Raw genomic sequence first — 20,233 nt, forward strand, 5'->3', positions numbered from 1 at the left:
TATATATTTAATTTGAAGGGTAAAACTATTATTCCTATTATTATTAAAGAAGGAAAACCATAAATTTCATTTGAAGGAATTAAAAACTATAAGAATCTAAATCAGACAAATTTGATATTATTATTAATATTATAAATATTATTATTTTGATTAATAAAATCAAGGAAATAACACAACTTGATGTTGCAACCAAGTTGTGCTAATTCGATTGAAGCCTTTTAAAAATTTTAAGACATCACATCCCTTGACATTTAATTATTATTAATATTATTAATAAATTTGAAAAAAAAATATTATTACTATTGAAAAAAAATTATATATTTGATTTGAAGGGTAAAACTATTATTTCTATTATTATTAAAGAAGAAAAACCATAAATTTCATTTGAAGGAATTAAAAACTATAAGAATCTAAATCAGACAAATTTGATATTATTATTAATATTATAAATATTATTATTTTGATTATTACAAAGGGAGAGAGACACAAGTAAGTTGGGTCTGGTAGGGGTACCAGACCCAACTGTCTTGGGTTTGACATGGTTGCCAGACTCAAGTCTTAGGTTGGGTCTGACAGGCCACTAGACCCAAGGTTTTTGGGTCTAATAGCCCCAAGTCTTTTTTAAAAATATTTTTTTAAAATATAAAATATTTTTTTTACATTTTAAAAATATTGTTATTGACTCATCGCGGAGTACGGGCCAATACACTAGAATTAATATAAATCACGTAGTTGGAGTTAGATTTAATTATTTTTATATTGTTTTTAGTATTTTATTCAAATTTAGATATAAGTAATGTGTTGAGTACAAGTATTAATTAGTAACAGTAAAGTGTCCTCAACTAAAAATTGCTTATTTTTTATATTAGAAAAATATAAGGAGATTTTGATATTATTTTGAAATTAAAAAATGTTTATTTATAGTTTTTTTTTAATATTTATATATTAATTATATTTGGTTTGCTAGAGTGGACAAGTTAGTGAAAATAGAACTAAACTAGACTAAAGTAAATGAGAATGAACTCTACTACAATGAACAATACATATTATTTTCTTGTGTTTAGTGCACACTATTATGAAATGAATTTTTTATAAAATTTTATTTTTTTATTATAGATTTTTTCAACAATTTATTTTAATTCTTATATTTTATTTTTATGACATTTTGGTTCTTATTAGAGAGTTTTTGGTCTTTTAGTTTTTATAGTATGTATAATTTCATCTCTAAATAAAAAAATGAAATTAAGTCCCTGTTTATAAATATTTATTTTAATAAATTGGTCAAATTTTAGTATATTAAATTTAAAAATAAATAATAAAAATTAAAAAATACTTCACAACTTGTTTCGTGATATTTTGTAATATCTTGCCTAACATATCAAACACAAAATGTATATGAAAGAGATTTTTTTTTAAAAAAAATTGAATTTTAAGAATATAAAAATAAATTATTAATTAAAATATAAAATTAACTAAAGTGTTTCTATTTATGTAATTTAGTTATAAAAAAATAAAATAAATTTGATCCAAGTAATGAATAAAAATGCATTTAACTCTAGATTTTTAGGCCATAAAACAGAAGCAAGCTGCAAAACAAAGGTGCACGTTTTCCATTTCGAATGATGGCATTTGATAGCAGTAGATTTAAAGAAAAAACAATTATCACGGTTTAAAGAATTTTAGCAAAATAAAAAAAATTATTTGTTTTAGTAAAATAGTTAGTTTGATATATGTCACGATAAAAAAATTATAATGTCACAACCTGACACAACCTGTCAAATATTGTCCACTTTGAGCCTTACTGTCCTCACGGATTTGTTCTTGGTGACCATGTATGACCCCAAAATGCGTTTGACAAGTCAACAACCAGCACTACTAACAAGGTCAGCTATCAAATCCTCACCCGCCGATATAGGATATTACATATAATATTTTAAAATATCATAAATAAAAAACATAGTATTTTTAAAAAAATTATTAAATGGGCTCGAACGAATTACAATGAGGAGAGATTAGAGAGAGGGGAAAAAATGATCCTAGAGACACATCGAGACTCCGATTACTACAACACGAGTACATTACAAAGATCTTAACAAGACAAATTAAATGACATCAAGCTCACTCTGATCACTGTTGTTGACATTTTTTTTATGATACGGATTAGTCCATAACACAACCTACAACACTAAAAGATCCATCAAAAGTGTCAATTGGAACAACACTACATCAAGTTACGGAGTACCATCTATGTGCAAGAGGGGCTTGATCCATCTACATCATGGGTCTAATTATTTCAGAATAATGGGTTGTCTAAATAGAGCATGTGAAAGCCTTGATTAATTAAGCGTTTCCATGTATTTTATTGATCTCATATAAGTTTAAGAGTCCTTAGTATATGTGGAAACATTTATGGCAGCAAAGAAGTTCATATTGGATAAGTTTGATAACTTAGCATTTCTTACTAATATGAAAATAAAGTTAACAAAAAGTCCATGTCCTACAAGAAAACTAAGGGGCAACATCAAACTTATTTGGAAAGCTTTCCTTCTCATTCAAAGGCATTAGAGGTGGTTTTGAGTTTATTTTTTCTAATGTATAGTTTTATGTTAAAAAACATAACTTGCAATTTAACTGTTGGATTGAGCTGAAATTTTTCCAGAAGATTTCAGAGGCCTTGTTTTATATATGGTCAAAATTTCATAGTGGTCGGACTCAGAAAAGGCTTTGTGATAAGGTACAAAAGCTATTGTGCAACAATTATATTAGTTTCCTAGTTGATTTATGATTCTTTTTTCTATTTTATTTAGAAATATTTTGTTATTTTTCCAGCATTATTTAAGAAATTTTTACTTAGTATAAATATGATTATTTAGCTTATAATTAGTTTTTTTTATAGACTTTGATGTCAGAATTAAATTTGTGTGTGTGTGAGCAAAACTCGTACTTTTTGATCTTCATTGAATTGTCTTGACTTATCGTAGAATAACTTTCTTTGTGGCATCTTTCTTATATTTCTCATTCATGATTCTCTATAATTATGGGGCGGGGGTTTCATTCTAATAGTTTCACTGTTTTGGCTTAGATAATTGTTATGTTGAGTTTTTATCAACCAAATTTGATTTTAGCTTTCTTAGGTTTGTTCTTTCTTGCATGTGAGTTCTAGGTTCTTACCCTTCAGGTTCCCATCAATTGGTATAAGAGCAAAGCAATAAAATCAAATTATATCAATTTATCTTTAAGTTTCCATGTTATTTTCATTGTTTTTTGTTATTTCTTAAATGTAATCCGTGGCAAATAGTATATAAAAAAAATCCATTGATTTTGTTACTGTCAAGATCATAAGTGTAAAAAAAAAACAAAAAAAAAAGAGATCAAATCACAAATGTTATAAATTATACTGAAAATTGAAATTGTCAAAAGATTAAATTTGAAAACTAAGAGATATACACCTACAATCTGATATTCTTTGGGGGGTTTTTGGTTTCTTAGTGTAAAATCTTGATTTTAGGTTTATTTGGACATATTTTGGTTTGGGCTATTCTAAAATTGCAAAATAAATCATATTTGGTCAGTTTGTGTCAACAAAATTTTGCTTTATTTGCTACTATTATATTCAGTATTCTAAAGATAATTCTGGGTTAATTAAGTCATATTATATTAGTTTTCTTGCTTACGCATTTATTTCCGTGTCTTCATATTATATTCATATATGATTCGTAATCTTTAGTGTTTTATATTTGCAATTCATTTTCTTTATAGTTTTTGGTTATTTTTTGCTTATTGAGTCCAAAATACTAAGGATTTTTTTAGTATGTTATTGCTCTTTGGTTGTTTGAGATTAGTTCTTTAAAGAGATGAAAAGGTAACTACGAGAGGTAAAAGGCGAAAAGATGAGCATATTATCATGAAAAAACATATTTGAGTGAAACATGAGAGAAGTGCATCTATTTGTGTGTAAGCACATGAGGAAGTGAGTGAGAACATATTTTTCTTGCTACTAACATGATTTTTTAGATTTTATCAATGTCTACCAAAAGTGATTCATTACCGCTAAAGGAGAGAGATAATTAGGCTTATGCAACAACAATGGAAGAGAATAAATTTAAAGTTTAGAGATGTTTTGGATATATTAAAAAGACATAAGATCGAAATAACTAGTTTATAAGAAGGGATAGACCATAGGAGTCATGAGGTTAGAAGGTTAAAAAGACGCATTACTCCACCTATTGATTAGTTTACTAATGAGAATGTAGATAAGGGAGTAAAGGGTTATGATCATGTATTGGTTGGTTATAAAAATAGATTTTGACACCCTAACCAAGGGTTGATGGTTTTTTTGTTAGGGTGATCAATTCAGCCATAGGGGTGAGATTCAAGATTTTAGGCATCGTGATGGTTTAGATAGAAACTTGGAAGTATTAAGATGAAAATTCTAGCATTTCAAGGTAGAAATGATCTTGAAACTTATTTAAAGTGAGAGAAGAAGGTTGAGTTGATTTTTTATTGTCATAACTATTTAGATGAGAAAAAAATAAGACTTGTTGTTATCTAATTTACTAACTATGATATAATTTGGTGGGATCATCTTATTTTAGGTAGGAGGAGAAACTATGGACAACCTGTAAATACTTGAGAGGAGATGAAAGCAGTCATGAGAAAGAGATTTATTTCGAGACACTATTGCTATGAGTTATATTAGAGGTTACGGAGTTTGACTCGGGGATAATAAAATGAATGATAGGAAAGTTACAATGACAAGATTTTTAAATGGACTGAATCGAGATATTGCTAATATTATTGAATAACAACATTATGTTGAGATAGAAGATGTGGTTCACATGAAGGTAGAAAGGTAACTAAAATATAAAGGTAGCACACGACAAGTAGGTAATTCAGGTTCTTTTTCATCATAAAGGTCGAATTATAAGAGAGAGAGGATCGCCTAACCACAACCTAGTGTTAACACAAAAGCTAAAAAGGAAGCCACTACTAAATCTAATGGTAGAACTAAAAATTAACCTACTTGTAATCATGATATTAAGTGTTTCAGGTATATAGGAGTTTAATATATAGCTTTACAATGTCCAAACAAGCTAACCATGATTTTACAAGATCATAAAGAGATCAAATCCAAAAGTGATAGAATTGAAAATAACGAGATGCCATCAATTGAAGATTGTAATGATAGGGATGTAGAGTATCTGGTTAAGAGTGAATCATGAGTAACTCAACATGCATTTAATAATCAAATCAAGAAAAATAATGTGGAGCAACAAAGGAAAAATATCTTCCATATGAGATGTCATATCAGTAACAAGATATGTAGTATAATTATAGACAATGAGAGTTGTGCTAATGTTGTTAGTACTATACTTGTTAGAAAATTAAATTGGACTATTAAACTTCATAAACCTTATAGGGTTCAATGGTTAAATGAATATGGTGATGTAAATGTTACAAAAAAGGTATCGGTATCATTTTTAACCGGGAAGTGTTCTGATAAGGTTTTGCGTGATGTGGTTTTTATGCATGTGAGACACTTATTATTAGGGCGTCCGTGGTAGTTCAATATGAAGGCAATACATGATGGTTTGTGAATAGGTATACTTTTGCAAAAGATAGGAAATTCATCATACTTGTACCATTATCACCAAAATAGGTATACAAAGACAAATTAAAGTTAAAAAGAGAAAGTGAGGCCAAGAGAGTGAAAATACAAATAAAGCCAATAAGAAAAAAAAAATATGAGAGCCACAAGTAGAGAAAAATAATTTATTTGACCAAGAAAGTAAAAGAAATAATTTTGGACAAGAGTGAAGGTAAATATGAGAAAAGAAGAAAGAAACGGTTAGAAAGAAGAGAGTGTGGAAAAATAAAAAAAATATCTAAGTTTTTATGCAAATAAGAGTGAGATCAAAAGTGATTTTTATTCTAACAAGCCGATAATTGTACTTTAATACTAATAGACTTATTTTAACACTAACAAACTTGATTATTGTCTTCCTAGTATGATTGTTTCTTTATTGATGTAGTTGGAAAATGTGTTCACTGGTGAGATTCCTAGTGGCTTGTCACCGATAAAGAGAATCGAATATCAGATTGATCTTGAGCCTGATACTGTGATTCCTAACCAACTAGCCTACCGAATTAATCACGAGGAGATAAAGAAATTTTAAAGGCAGACAGAGGAGTTGATGTCAAAGAGATATATAGGAGAAAACATGAATCCATGTGCTGTTCCGGTACTACTTGTGCTTAAAAAAATAGAATTTAAAGAATGTGCGTTGATTATCACGATGTCAACAATATTATAGTAAAGTATAAACATCTCATCCATACACTTGATGATATGTTAGATGAATTGTATGGTTTTTATGCGTTTTTAAAAATTGATTTGAAAAATAAATATCATCATATTAGAATGAAAAAGAATGATGAATGAAAAACTAGTTTTAAGACTAAATATGATTTGTATGAATGAGTTATGGGCCTTTTAGTCTTACTAATGTATTTATTACCTTCAAGAGATTGGTAAATCATGTGTTGCGTATATTTATAGGCAAACTCATAGTTGTTTATTTTAATGATATTCTGATCTATAATAAAAGTTTGGATGAGCATGTTAAACATTTAAGTAATGTGCTTGATGTTTTGAATAAAGAATCATTATATGCTAATCTAAAAAAATATACTTTTTGTATGGAAAAATTATGTTTCTTGGTTATGTTTTTAGGGTAAAAGGTATCGAAATAGATGAGGAAAAAGATAAGGCTATCCAAGAATGACCTACACCTAAATCGATCACTAAGGTAAAAGTTTTTATGGGTTGACTAGTTTTTATAGATGATTTTTTAAAGACTTTAATACTTTAACCGCGCTTTTGACTGAAATTATTAAAAAGTCAGTAGGTATTAAATGGAGCATTGAATAAGATAATGCATTTAAACTTTTTAAAGAAAATCTTTGTTCAACACCTTTATCAGTTTTACCTGACTTTATAAGAACTTCTAAGATTGAATGTGATGCTTTAGAAATATATATTAGAGCTATTTTAATGTAGGAGAAATGACTTATTGTCTATTTTAGCAAAAAGCTCAATGATATAACATTGAATTACACTACTTACGATAAGGAGCTATGCATTATAATGAGAACTTTATAGACTTGACAACATTTTTTGTGGTTGAAAGAATCTATAATTCATTGGAATCATGAATCATTGAAAAATCTAAAAAAGACAATGTAAATTGAATAAATGAAATGCCAAGTAGGTAGAATTCATTGAAATGTTTCCATATGTAATCAAATTCAAGCAAGTTAAGGAAAATATAATGGCTAATACGCTATCAAAAATATATGTTCTTCTTTATGTTATGAATGCAAATTATTAGGATTTGAATATGTAAAAGAATTATATGTCAATGATAGTGATTTTACTGTTGTGCATGTTCCTTGTGAAAAGTCAACGTTTGGAAAGTTTTATAGACTTGATTGTTACTTGTTTAAATATAATAAATTATGTGTGCTTCATAGTTCTATGCGTGAATTACTTGTTTGTAAAGTTCATAAGGACGGTTTAATGAGCATTTTAGTTTCATCAAGACTTTAAATGTGCTGTATGAACATTTTTATTAGTCTAAAATGAAAAAGATGTGCAAATAATCTATAATATATGTATTATATATAAAAAAATTAAGTCTAAAGTCTTACCATATGGTTTGTATACTCTTTTGCTTGTATTTGAAGAACCTGAGTTCATATTTTTATGAACTTTATCTTAGATTTACCTAGGTCAAAATGAATTTTTTCAGAAGATTTCAGAGGTCTTGTTTTATTTATGGTCAAAACTTTATAGCGGTCAGATTACGGGAAGGCTTTGTAATAAGGTTCAGAAGCTATTATGTGAGAATTGTATTAGTTTCTTAGTTGATTTATGATTTTTTTTTCATATTGTATATAAAATAAGTTTTTTGTTTTTTTTTTCCAGCATTGTTTAGGACTTTTTTACCTATTATAAATTGAATTATTTGGCTTGTGATTAGTGTTTTTTTTTACAAACTTTAATATTAGAATAATATTTATTTGTGTGTGAGCAAAACTCATACTTTTTAGTTCTTTATTGAACTATCTTGACTTATTAAAGAATGACTATCTTCGTGACGACTTCATTTCTAATGATACTAGTGGTGTCGTAATCGAAGTTTGGTGTGCCTTCGAGCTGTCTTTCTTTCCATCTTTTTTTTATCTTTTCTCGTTATAATTCGTGACAATCAATTTAACAATTTCAATCAAATATTGCGTTTTTAATTAGCAACATCTTAAAATATCATGTTTTCTACTCATGACATGTATCGAATTATGATATTTTATCAAAAAAAAATTATAGTTATTAAACTCGATTCAGGGGTTGACCCAGCTAAGGAGTCGAGTTCCGAGTCATAAGGGTTGACCCAGGTCAACTAGGAAAATAACAAAAAATATGCTTGAGATTTTGATATCCCAAATGGAAAAGTTTTGAAATAATGCATGTGGACATAAGTTGTAAAAAAAATATGAGACATGAAGTGTAATATAGTTATCAATGTGTGTGGATGTAGGCTATATAGAGCTATTCCATATTGAAAATTTAAAAATAATCCATATGGATATAGGCTATATAAATAAAAAGAAATATAAGGCATAAAATGTAGTATAGTTGTCATACATAAAAAAATATTAAGAAATAATTCATGTAAATATAAGTTATATATAGTTATTTTACATCGAAAAATTATAAAATAATCTATATGAATGTAGACTATAAAAAAAAAATATAAGACTAATTATTCATAAATTAATTATATATTTTTTAGATATATTAAAAAAATAAAAATATTAAAAAAATTGGATATCACTCTCGTTATTCCGAGTCATCCAAATACCAGGTCAATCCCCACCAAATGAATCCATGTTTCATAACTATAGTGTTATTTGATAAGAGAAGATATTAAAACTTCGCTTTCCCCTTACGCCACCCACCTTCGTCTTCCAAAAAAATCCAATTTACACGATTGCTTACGTGTCACCTCCACGCTCCTAAAGCCGACACCCATTTCCTTCCCGTTCGCCACCTTTTAAATTTTGGGAAAATAACATATTTATCCTCTACCAGTCATTCAATTTTCAATTAGGTTCCTAAACAAAAACAACTCTCAATTGGGTCTTCCATCTATTGGATAATCATAACCGAATCAGAACTTTCATTTGGAAATAAGACCTATTTATCCGAGAAAGAACTAAGAAGCCTTTTCGTTTTTTCATGATTCATAATGGCTTTGTAATTTGGGTAATCCTTGTTAGATGAGGGATCTACTTGGATATTTTCTTTACTTGAGGTACCTAGCTGAAAATAATAGGTAATTGAGCGACAAATGTGTACTTTACCCCTAATTTTTCTATTCTATTTAGAAGCACCAATTCTTCGACTCACTCTCCACTACCATCCTGCTCTCTCCCCCCCTCGTCTCTAATGGAGCTTCTAATCCTCTCAATCTTCACTTTCTTTTTCCTCTCACGTGCTGAGTTGCCCGGCACATGGGATCTCCTAGTCCCTAACGCAGGCATATCCTCCATGCACACAGCAGTTACCCGCTTCAACACTGTGGTCCTTCTAGACCGGACCAACACCGGCCCATCTCGTAAAATGCTACGAAAAGGCCACTGTCGTCTCGACCCCCACGACGCCGTTCTCAAGCGCGATTGCTATGCCCACTCCGTTCTCTTCGATCTCCAAACCAATCAAATCCGTCCACTCATGATCCTCACTGACACCTGGTGCTCATCAGGTCAGTTTCTCCATGATGGAACTCTCTTGCAAACAGGTGGTGATCTGGACGGGTTCAAGAAGATCCGAAAGTTCGACCCGTGTGACATTAACGGTTCTTGCGATTGGGTCGAGCTTGATGACGTTGAATTGAGCGAGGGGAGGTGGTATGCTAGTAACCAGATACTGCCCGACGGGTCGGTGATTATAATTGGTGGTAGAGGAGCTAATACTGTGGAGTACTATCCGCCTCGAAACGGTGCTGTGCTGTTTCCATTTCTTGCTGACGTGGAAGATAAGCAGATGGACAATTTATACCCTTACGTCCATCTCCTCCCCAACAGTAAATTATTTGTGTTTGCTAATAATAAAGCGGTTTTATTTGATCACGAGACTAATAAAGTTGTGAAAGGATTCCCACCGTTGGATGGGGGCCCAAGGAATTACCCATCCGCTGGATCATCAGTTATGTTGGCATTGGAGGGTGACTATTCGACGGCTGTGATTGTTATTTGTGGGGGCGCCCAGTATGGCGCTTTCATTGAGAGGAGCACCGACACCCCGGCGCACGGTAGTTGTGGGCGTATTGTAGCTACATCACCCGACCCGATTTGGGAAATGGAGGACATGCCATTCGGGCGGATCATGGGTGATATGGTAATGTTACCCACCGGTGATGCTCTAGTCATTAACGGAGCTCAAGCTGGGACCCAAGGGTTTGAGATGGCATCGAACCCGTGTTTGTATCCACTTTTATACAGACCGGGCCAACCCGTTGGGTTACGGTTCATGACATTGAATCCGGGAACTGTACCCAGACTGTACCATTCAACAGCTAACCTTTTACCAGATGGGCGTGTGTTGGTAGCAGGGAGTAACCCGCATTTTTTCTACAAATTCGAAGCTGAATTCCCGACTGAATTACGGATTGAGGCGTTTTCACCCGAATATTTGTCACCGGATCGGGCTAACCTTCGACCCGTAATAGAGGAAATACCCGATACAGTGCGTTTTGGGGAGGCTTTTGATGTGTTTGTGTCCGTTACGTTGCCTGTGGTGGGGCTTATAGAAGTAAATTTTGCAAGTGCACCCTTTGCAACACATTCCTTTTCACAAGGACAAAGATTGGTTAAATTGACGATTACACCCTCAGTTCCGGACAGCGGCAATCGGTACAAGATTGGGTGCAATGCGCCCCCTAATGGGGCGGTGGCTCCGCCAGGTTATTACATGGTTTTCGCAGTCAATCAGGGTGTGCCAAGTGTTGCACGGTGGGTGCATTTGGTGGCTTAATTGGCCGTGTGTTTTTATTTTTAATCTTTGCTTATTTTAATTTATTTCTGGGCCAATTAGAATGCTGTGATTGTAGTTGATACACTGAAAAGAGGGTATACCGTGAAGAAATTCCAAGAAAGAACAGGGGAGGTGTAATTATTGTTGGTTGCTAGTGTATTATGCAAAAACCGTCGACACTTCAATAAACGAAGCTTCCTTGTGGGACCCCTTCAATTTGTATTATCCTTTGTGAGGAACCTGGCTAAATTCAGCTGTCAAGACCCAGTGGGATTCCCGTTTATGAACACACAGACAATGCTTTGAAATTGAGAGGGACCTAGCTGGATTCAATTATTTGATTGCCCTCTAGGCCTATCCTTTTGCTTATCTCCTTGCCATTAATAAGGTTCTCAAAAAACACGTATTTTAGACGAGTTTTTGTAAAAATAAAAACGTATATAAAATTCAATATTTATATCACGTGGCCATTCCACATAACTTTTTTTTTCTAAATATAATGTTTGACACGACGAGAAAAATCTAATATTAGCTCGGGCTGTAAGAATAAATCGTAAAATAATAAAGACAAAAGTAAAATGCAATATTTATATCATGTTGCCATTAGACACCAAGCATACTACTAGATGAATTTTTTTTCCAAATGCAATGTATTATAATCGTTTCAAACAAGATTTTTAGAACAAAACTATAATTAATTCAAACAAGATTGTTAGGGCATAATCTGCATTGAACTCTCGTACGATTTCACAACAAATAACCATCCATTGCCCCTCTCTTATTTTGGTGGTGTTTGTGAATGTGGTAATGATTATTTTTCAAAGTGTTTTTTGCTCGGAAATGTATTAAAATAATTTTTTATATATTTTTAAAAATTATTTTTGACATCAGCACATCAAAATGATTTGAAAACATCAAAACAATATTAATTTCAAACTAAAAAAAATAATTTCTTTTTAAACAAAAAAACAAACAGGTTTTTCAAATGTAAACTAATCAAAACCCCTCTATCTCTCTCTCTCTCACAAACACACACCCCCACACCAGCCTCCTAGTCTATACAACCCAAAATTACAGCACAAGCATAATGGATCCACTGAAGTTTTACTATCAAACAATATTAATTTCAAATTAAATTTTTTTTTAAACACAAAAACAAATAGGTTTTTCAAATCAAATGTAAACTAACCAAAACTTCTCTCTCTTTCTCTCTCACACACACAGACACCAGCCTCCTAGTCTATATAACCCAAAATTACCGCACAAGCATAATGGATCCATTGAAGTTTTACTATCAAACAATATTAATTTTAAATTAAAAAAAAATTATTTTTTTTTAAACACAAAAACAAATAGGTTTTTCAAATCAAATGTAAACTAACCAAAACCCCTCTCTCTCTCTCTCTCTCTCTCTCTCTCTCTCACACACACACACACACACACACACACACACACACACACACACACACACACACACACACACCAGCCTCCTAGTCTATACAACCCAAAATTACAGCACAAGCATAATGGATCCACTGAAGTTTTACTATCAAACACACTTATTCTAGTAATGAAAAGAGACAATATTATATTTACCATGAAAATGTAAAATTGATATTGAAATGGTGAGTTTACCGAGTTTAAACAATTTTAGTTTGAATCAATAACAATTTAAACAATTTTATCAGTTTAGTTTTAAAATCAATTTTACTTGCTAAGTATACTTTTAACTCGTAAAATTATATAATTTTATAAGTTAATTTATAATTTCAATAACTGTGATTGAGATGAACAATAAGATATAAAAAACAAAAGATTGAATTTTTTTTATGTAATACATTTATTTTTGTAATGAAACGGGGCAATATTATATTTCCCATGAAAACAGAAAACTAATATTGGAATCACGAGAGTTTATCAATTTTACTGCATTAAAATGATTTCAGTCTAATTTTATTAGTTTTTAAAATTTTAAATCAATTTTGCATGCTAGATTTTATGAGTCAATTCATAACTTTTGGCTGCGGCTGTGAATGGTAAGTGCAGTTTATTGCACCTTTTATTGCCGGTAGCCGTTATCATTGAAAATTGTCATTAGATTATTGATAATTATAGCCAGCCCTGAAAGCAGCCATCTGAACTCAATTTTTCTTCGAGTAAATCACACAGAATGCATCCCCATGAAGCATGAAAATTTGAAAATTATGCCCAACAAGTGCAAATTTCCACAGGTAATAATAAGCCACAACATCAAATATAATTTCTTGATCATACACTATTACTATCAGATAGTATACCTTAAGCACCAGTGATTATTTATATACTGGCATAAGTATTTCAGGCCATTGAAACTTCAAAACCATCTTCACAGCAGTCGGCCACAACCACACTCCTCTGAACGTTTTTGTATGAGTATCGCCGAGCTAAGAACACATATACAATCAAGTTTGCTGCGGTCATGCCGGCTATAAGCCAGTAAAAATAGTCGAGGCGGCTACTGTTCAAGTCTTTTCCAAACCAACTCTTGCCAAATCTCCCAGTCACATGATCAATGGTTGTTATCAGAAGACTACTGATGAAGTTTGCAGCTCCGATCACACTAAGGTAGAAGGCAATGCCTAGGCTTCTCATAGAATCAGGAACTTGGTCATAGAAGTACTCCTGCAAGCCCACCAGAGTAAAGGCATCTCCTACACCGATAATGATGAATTGTGGAGCCAACCAGAAGACACTCATTGAAAGTGAACCCTTCACTGGATCCTTCTCTACAACACCCAGTCTCTTCCTCTCAACCAATGCGGAAACTACCATTGTGGAGATCGAGAAAAGCATTCCAAAGCCAATTCTCTGCAGGATTTTGATGCCTCGCTCGTTTCCTGTCGCCCTTCGCAACACTGGGACAAGGATCTTCTCATAAATCGCCACAGCTACTATCATTCCAAAAGCGGAAAGCGCGAAGATTGAGGCTGGAGGGATCTCCACGCCATTACCAATATTTCTGTCCAACATAGTGCCTTGCTTGACGAAGAATGTGGCTGTTTGTGCTACAGAGATTCCAAATGGTAACGTAGCTAGCCATATTGGGATCAAATTGAGAATAAGCTTCATCTCTTCAACCTTGGTCACGGTTGCTAGTGTCCAAGGATCTTGCTTTTCAGCACAATTTTCCCAATCCTCCACTATAGCGGCTTTGTCAAGAAACCTGTAATTCATATGGGATCGTTAAACGAGCAGTTTAAGACATTTTGGGTGATATATACGAGCCAAATTAATTACAAGGATACGCACTGCAAGTATTCAATGGAAATTATTATATCAATCAGTTCACTTAATTGCTTACTTGAGACTTTCGGTATGGCAGAGAAGCCTCCCTTTATTCACTCGTGACTTGGGAACTTCATGCAATTCAGCAGGATCAGAAGGATATGGCAGGTTTCTCTTCTTAATGGCAGCTGCTAGGACCTGCAACATTGGGGTTAAGGGGCTCCCAGGTGGCACATGATAGCGGTAAAATGGCCTTCCTATAATGAAGATGGCTAGTGATGAAGCCATAACTGTTGCAAGAATGATATCTGCAGCACCCCAACCGACACGATCTTGCACGTAAACAATTACAGTCACACCAAGTAGAAGGCCACAACAAAGGCCAAAGTTCCACCAGTTGAAATAGGACATCTTTTTCTTTCTTTCTTCACTGTGATTCTCGTCGAATTGGTCAGCTCCAAAACTCTCCAGCGAGGGTTTGTGCCCTCCGGTTCCAATGGAGATCATGTAAATGGCTATAAAGAAGACCATTTCATGAACCTTCCTAGGCTCCAGACACACAGCTGCGTCACAAGCCTTTAGACTTGGTACAAACGTGGACATTGTTAAGAGAATCAAGCCCTGGGGGTTCAAATAGATAAAAATAAAACTCTCAGAACAAATTTAATAAAAATAAATGTTCGGAATAAACTATGAAATTAACAAGTAATTAATTTTTGGCTTTTTTCAAAGACGATGATGGAGTGTTCCGAGAGATTCTGCTTCTGCTTTTAGGTATTCTTTTGCCTTTGAACATCACTAAAGATGGATGGGTGGTCATTAACATCATTTTACATGGGCTTTGCCTGGCTACTAAACTGGATCAACAAAAACTTTCAGGAAATCAATGAAGCAAAATGGACATAAAGCCTGAATTTGGCTTTCATGGTCTACCTTAACTTTGTAGGCCCATCTTTATCACCATAAGTTTTTTTTTTTTTTTCAAAAATTAATTAAATCCTTTATACTTTTTCTTAAAACTAATTAAACCCTTTGCATATTAGGTTGTGTATTACGAGATAGAAAAATTTATGGACGATAATTATGAAAAATATAAGGGTAAATCTTCACCCTTTTTATTACTAATATTTTAACCTCTTTAGACTCTACTAATATTCTGAATTTTAAATAATGGAATATTTAAGTATGGTTAAATATAAAACCTTACCAATTTTTTTTATAAAAAAGACATAGAAAAAGAATTTACCAGAAGGTAGACAACAGACGAAAGAAAAACAGTTGTGAATCGGCCGAAGTAAGCATCAGCAAGAAAGCCTCCAAATAAGGGCATCAACGTAGTCACACCAGCCCAGTAGTTTACATTCCTAGCGGCTGTCTTGAGGTCTTGATGAATCACCTTGGTAAGGTAAATGATGAGGCTCGTCGCCACTCCAAAGTAACTCAGTCTCTCACTGAATTCAATGACTGCCAAACAGAAAATAGTTAAAAATCATAACCCAAAACGAAAGAAACAACCACTGTGCCGTAGGGTTTCTGGGCCCTGACCCGTTAATTTCTGTGACATAGATTTCTTCTTTTTCTCATGAGATTCTACAAGTAAACAAAGGATTTGTGCCGTTTTTGTGGACCTTACCACGTATCTTCGTAGCCCATTAAAGGCTACATTCATTGGTCACATAAAGCAGAAGAAGGACCCCATGCAGAGCATAAGTTCTTCTCCATATTTGTGATTGTAAGCGAAGAATCAATTGTATGCAACTTTTACTGATGTTGACAAGAACATGTGGGAATAATTGCATCTCACTAAACAAAAAACACAATGACGTACAAGTTGATTTATTTTTCCTATTGTTAATTAGTTGGGTAACTATTCGATCTTATAAGCTCTTATTTTGAGAATCTTTTATATGCATAATTAAGATTCAAGATGTATTCACAAAAAAAGAAGAAGAAAGAAATAATGTTGAAATCCGGATTAGTTTTTTGTATTCCATGGCAAACAGCTTTATGTATATCTTATAGCGACTATATATATACATATAGACACACCCACAGGTACAAGAAAGGCTTGAGTATGAGCTTATAGGAGGTAGGCTTACCGATGATTTTCTTAGCCATCAACGTCCCTTTTATGAATCTACTCTTTGTTTTCTGTTTTTTTTTTCTTAGAAGATCAACTCATATATTGCCATACTCTTCTCCTTGAAATAAATACATTACAAACCATGCAAGGCATGCAACCAAGAGATTGTTTTTGCCTTTTTGAAAGAGAAGACGTTTAATTCAAGGATTGCTAAAATGCAGACTAGGTCTCACTTTGAAGTGAGAAGAATATTGAGTGCAGTTTCTTTCTGATTTTAAATATATTTATGAGCTTCACCATGTAAGAACTTTACCCAGAACCCACAAGAAAGGAAATTAGTAGTGCTTGAGAGATTAATATTTATGCTATATATATTAATTAGCATGAGTCCACCAGCTTGTCCTCTAGCTGACTTCAGGTTTTATCAACATTACCGATTAGTTTGGCCATTTGTAAGAACACAAAAAGAAAAAAAGAAAAAACATGGTCATGACAAAAACTGTATCAAATGCCTAGCTAACTTGCATGGATAGACATTCTCGTTTCGGAATCATAAGAAGAAAAGTGACGAGTTCCATGAAGAGCCATCCGCCAGTATTTTTTTTTTCAACAATAAAGGAAGAAGAGTCCTATTTCTGGGAGTAATATTCATGGCTAAATTAATTTTCCTAAGTAGAGTTTAGAGAAGCTCGATATTCTAGCTACGGCTGATAAGGAAAAGAAGGCATTGACGCTCTACGTGGCTTCATCCTTCTTGTAGGTAACCAAACAGAGCATAAAATACAAAGAGAATAATAGTATAAAGTACAATAATTTGTCGGCAACTCTTAATACTTCATTGCATGAAAATGTTTAGTGCTTACCGATGATGAAGAGTGTTGCTTTCCAAACACCAGTGGAGGCCCGGAGGGGAACCCTTCCTTTATGATCCACTGAGGAATCATAAACCCATTTCTCTTCATCAACACCTCTTGTTTCTACTCCCTTTTTAAGCTCCATCTCTCAGCGGATACTTGATAGTGTTTTTCCAAAGCCCTAATATATATTTTCTATCCAAGAGTGCTGGCTACCATGGATGTGGATTTATGGAAGAGAAGCTTGCTTTGGGCGTCTTTATATAGAGGAGGATTTGCTTCGTTGACTCATTGGGGAAAATTCCTTATTCCCTGCACACGAAGAAGTAAAAAATTTATTTGGAGATTATCGTGAAAGAGAAAATGGTCATTTTATCCTTCTACTTCCACTCATCAGGATGTCATTGTCAGTCTACAGATGGGAATGGCATCCAAATGTTAGTGATTCCTTTCTTTTTAGTCCGGGACCGGTTGTACCCTTTAAACTAGTAAGGAATCTCGAAACCTTGTGATATTTTCCTTTTCAGTTTTTAAATTTTTTTGTGTTTATTTATTATTAAAAAAATTAATTAATAAATGAAAAATATTTTCCTGTCAAATAAAATTTGACTTGATTTTCAAGAAAGTATTTTTTTTTTTATTTTGGACGGAAAACACTTTCCAGAAGTTGTGAAAAATTTAAAAAACTTATTTTCCATAACATAATCAAACACTGGAAAGTATTTTCCAACTTATTTTTCATGACACTACCAAACATTGAAAAATAATATCTGACTAACAACATGAACAACATATGCAATATCTAGACGAGTAACTGTCCCCCGAATATATCACAAAATACAAAGAATAACTGTCTAGTGAACAGTAATAGAAGAAGCAATAAACTGACTAACAACATGAACAACATATGCAATATCTAGACGAGTAATGGTGAGGTATACCAAGCTCCCAATAATAGTACGATATAAAGTAGGATCTGTCAAAGGTAAACCATAAGAAGAAGAAGACCTTGCGTTAACTTCAATGAGAGTGTCTATAGTCTTGTTATCAGTAAGTCTAGCCCGCTCAAGAATATCTGCAACATATTTTGACTGAGAAAGAAGGTAACCTTTAGGTAAGTAAGCTACCTCAATACTTAGAAAATATCAAAGATAACCCAAATCCTTCATTTCAAACTCTCTAGCCAGCTCAGTCTTCAAAACTGAGATACCATCAATGTCATCACCAGTAATAATCATGTCATCAACATATAAGGACAAAATAATACGACCTACATCAGTGCACTTAATAAAAAGAGTAGAGTTATGACTAATAGAAACAAATCCAAGAGATGAGATCACAACAAAAAATTTCTCAAACCAAACATGAGGTGCTTGTTTGAGACCATATAACGCTTTCTTGAGCTTACATATATACCCAGAGTCATGTGAAACACCAGGAAGAGGCACGATATAAACTTCTTCTTGAAGATCTCCATTCAAGAAGACATTTTTAACATCAAGTTGTGAGATATGCCATTGACGAACCGAAGCTACAACAATAAGAGTACGAATAGTAGTTATTTTTACAATAGGGGCAAATATCTCCTCATAATCTATACCATACTATTAAGAGTATCCTTTTACAACCAAACTAGCTTTGTATCGCTCAATAAACCCATCAGAATTAGTCTTGATCTTGTACACCTAATGACAACCAACAACACTCTTACCAGGAGGTAGAGGAACCAAATCCCAAGTATTTATCTTACATAAAGCAGAAAGTTCCTCATCCATAGCTTGCTATCAAAGAGGATCAAGAATTGCCTCTTTATAGGAAGAAGGCTCAAAGAGACAATGAATAGAAGCTAAAAAGGAAGTAAAAGATGAAGAATAATAAGAATAAAAAAAATCTGGTAGTTTTGTGGACTTATGAATGCGTGTGGATTGACGTAGAGGTGGATCCACAATCTCAGAAGAAGCTTGAGGGGTTGTAGATGAGAATGGAGCTTCAGGTGTGCCAGAGAGTAAAGTGTCAGTACCTGCAGAATGATGAGTACAAATTGTTCGAACATGGAAAGGGGTATTTGAGGTACTAGGAACCTGAGATGATAAACTATCAGAATCCTCAAAAAATGGATATATATGAATAATATCAGGTCTAGTCAAGCCATGAGTAGTAGATGGAATAGAAAAGAAAGGTATATGCTCGAGAAAGACAACATGACGAGACACATAAAGTTTCTGAGTTATTGGATCAAAACAACGATATCCCTTTTTACCTTCACCATAATCTAAAAATACACAAATAGCAGATCGAGATGACAACTTACTGCGTTCCACATGGGGATGAAGAATGAAACAAGTACAACCAAACACTCTAAAGGAGGAATAATCAGGAACATACCCATATAATTTTTCAAAATGAGAAAAACCTGAATTATGAGAAGATGGGATTGTATTGATCAAGCTTACAACACTAAGGACAACTTCTCCCCAAAACTCACTAGGAACAAAAACAGACAACAAAAGAGAATGAATAGTTTCAACAATGTGCCTATGTTTTCTTTCAGTAACTCTATTTTGCTCAGGAGTATCTGTACATGAAGTTTCGTGAATGGTTCCATCCAAGGCAAGCAACTGATAAAATTTATTAGAAGTGTATTCCCCACCCAAATCACACCTAAAACATTTGATTATAGCAAAATGTTGAGTTTTCACAAGAGCTTGAAAGGCTGTATATATCTCATAGAATTCAGAATGCTGTTTCATTAAATAAACCCAACAATAACGAGTATGATCATTTATAAATGAAACATAATATCGAGACCCACTTTTTGTAGCAATAGAAGAAGGTCCCCAGACGTCAGAATGAATCAAATCAGATCGTGAAGAAGAAACAAAAATATTTCGATTAAAAGGTAAAGCGAAAAATTTTGCCAATTTACATCCACTACAA

At 32.9% G+C, this 20,233-nt stretch overlaps 2 protein-coding genes across 2 annotated transcripts; one reads left to right on the top strand and one right to left on the bottom strand.

Annotated features, from left to right (window-relative positions):
- Positions 1-9,464: 9,464 nt before the first annotated feature.
- Positions 9,465-11,320, top strand: LOC7468832 (aldehyde oxidase GLOX). The gene has a single exon (XM_002322893.4). The coding sequence runs from the start codon at positions 9,509-9,511 to the stop codon at positions 11,093-11,095; it is 1,587 nt and encodes a 528-aa protein (XP_002322929.1). The 5' UTR covers positions 9,465-9,508; the 3' UTR covers positions 11,096-11,320.
- A 1,997-nt stretch (positions 11,321-13,317) lies between these two features.
- LOC7486533 (protein NRT1/ PTR FAMILY 5.6) lies at positions 13,318-17,636 on the bottom strand. Its single transcript, XM_002323492.4, has 4 exons — positions 17,306-17,636; positions 15,606-15,823; positions 14,436-14,980; positions 13,318-14,297 (listed from the first exon to the last, which is right to left on the bottom strand). The coding sequence occupies exons 1-4, from the start codon at positions 17,439-17,441 to the stop codon at positions 13,433-13,435; spliced, it is 1,764 nt and encodes a 587-aa protein (XP_002323528.1). The 5' UTR covers positions 17,442-17,636; the 3' UTR covers positions 13,318-13,432.
- Positions 17,637-20,233: the final 2,597 nt, after the last annotated feature.

Source organism: Populus trichocarpa, chromosome 16 (assembly GCF_000002775.5).
Source record: "Populus trichocarpa isolate Nisqually-1 chromosome 16, P.trichocarpa_v4.1, whole genome shotgun sequence".
Lineage (NCBI taxonomy): Eukaryota > Viridiplantae > Streptophyta > Magnoliopsida > Malpighiales > Salicaceae > Populus > Populus trichocarpa.

Coding starts and splice junctions, on each gene's coding strand:
- LOC7468832 (XM_002322893.4), top strand. CDS start 9,509: ATGGAGCTTCTAATCCTCTCAATCTTCACTTTCTTTTTCCTCTCACGT.
- LOC7486533 (XM_002323492.4), bottom strand. CDS start 17,441: ATGGAGCTTAAAAAGGGAGTAGAAACAAGAGGTGTTGATGAAGAGAAA. Junction 14,981..15,605: donor CGTCTGTTGTCTACCTTCTG/GTAAATTCTTTT, acceptor TTGAACCCCCAG/GGCTTGATTCTCTTAACAAT. Junction 14,298..14,435: donor TGCCATACCGAAAGTCTCAA/GTAAGCAATTAA, acceptor TATGAATTACAG/GTTTCTTGACAAAGCCGCTA.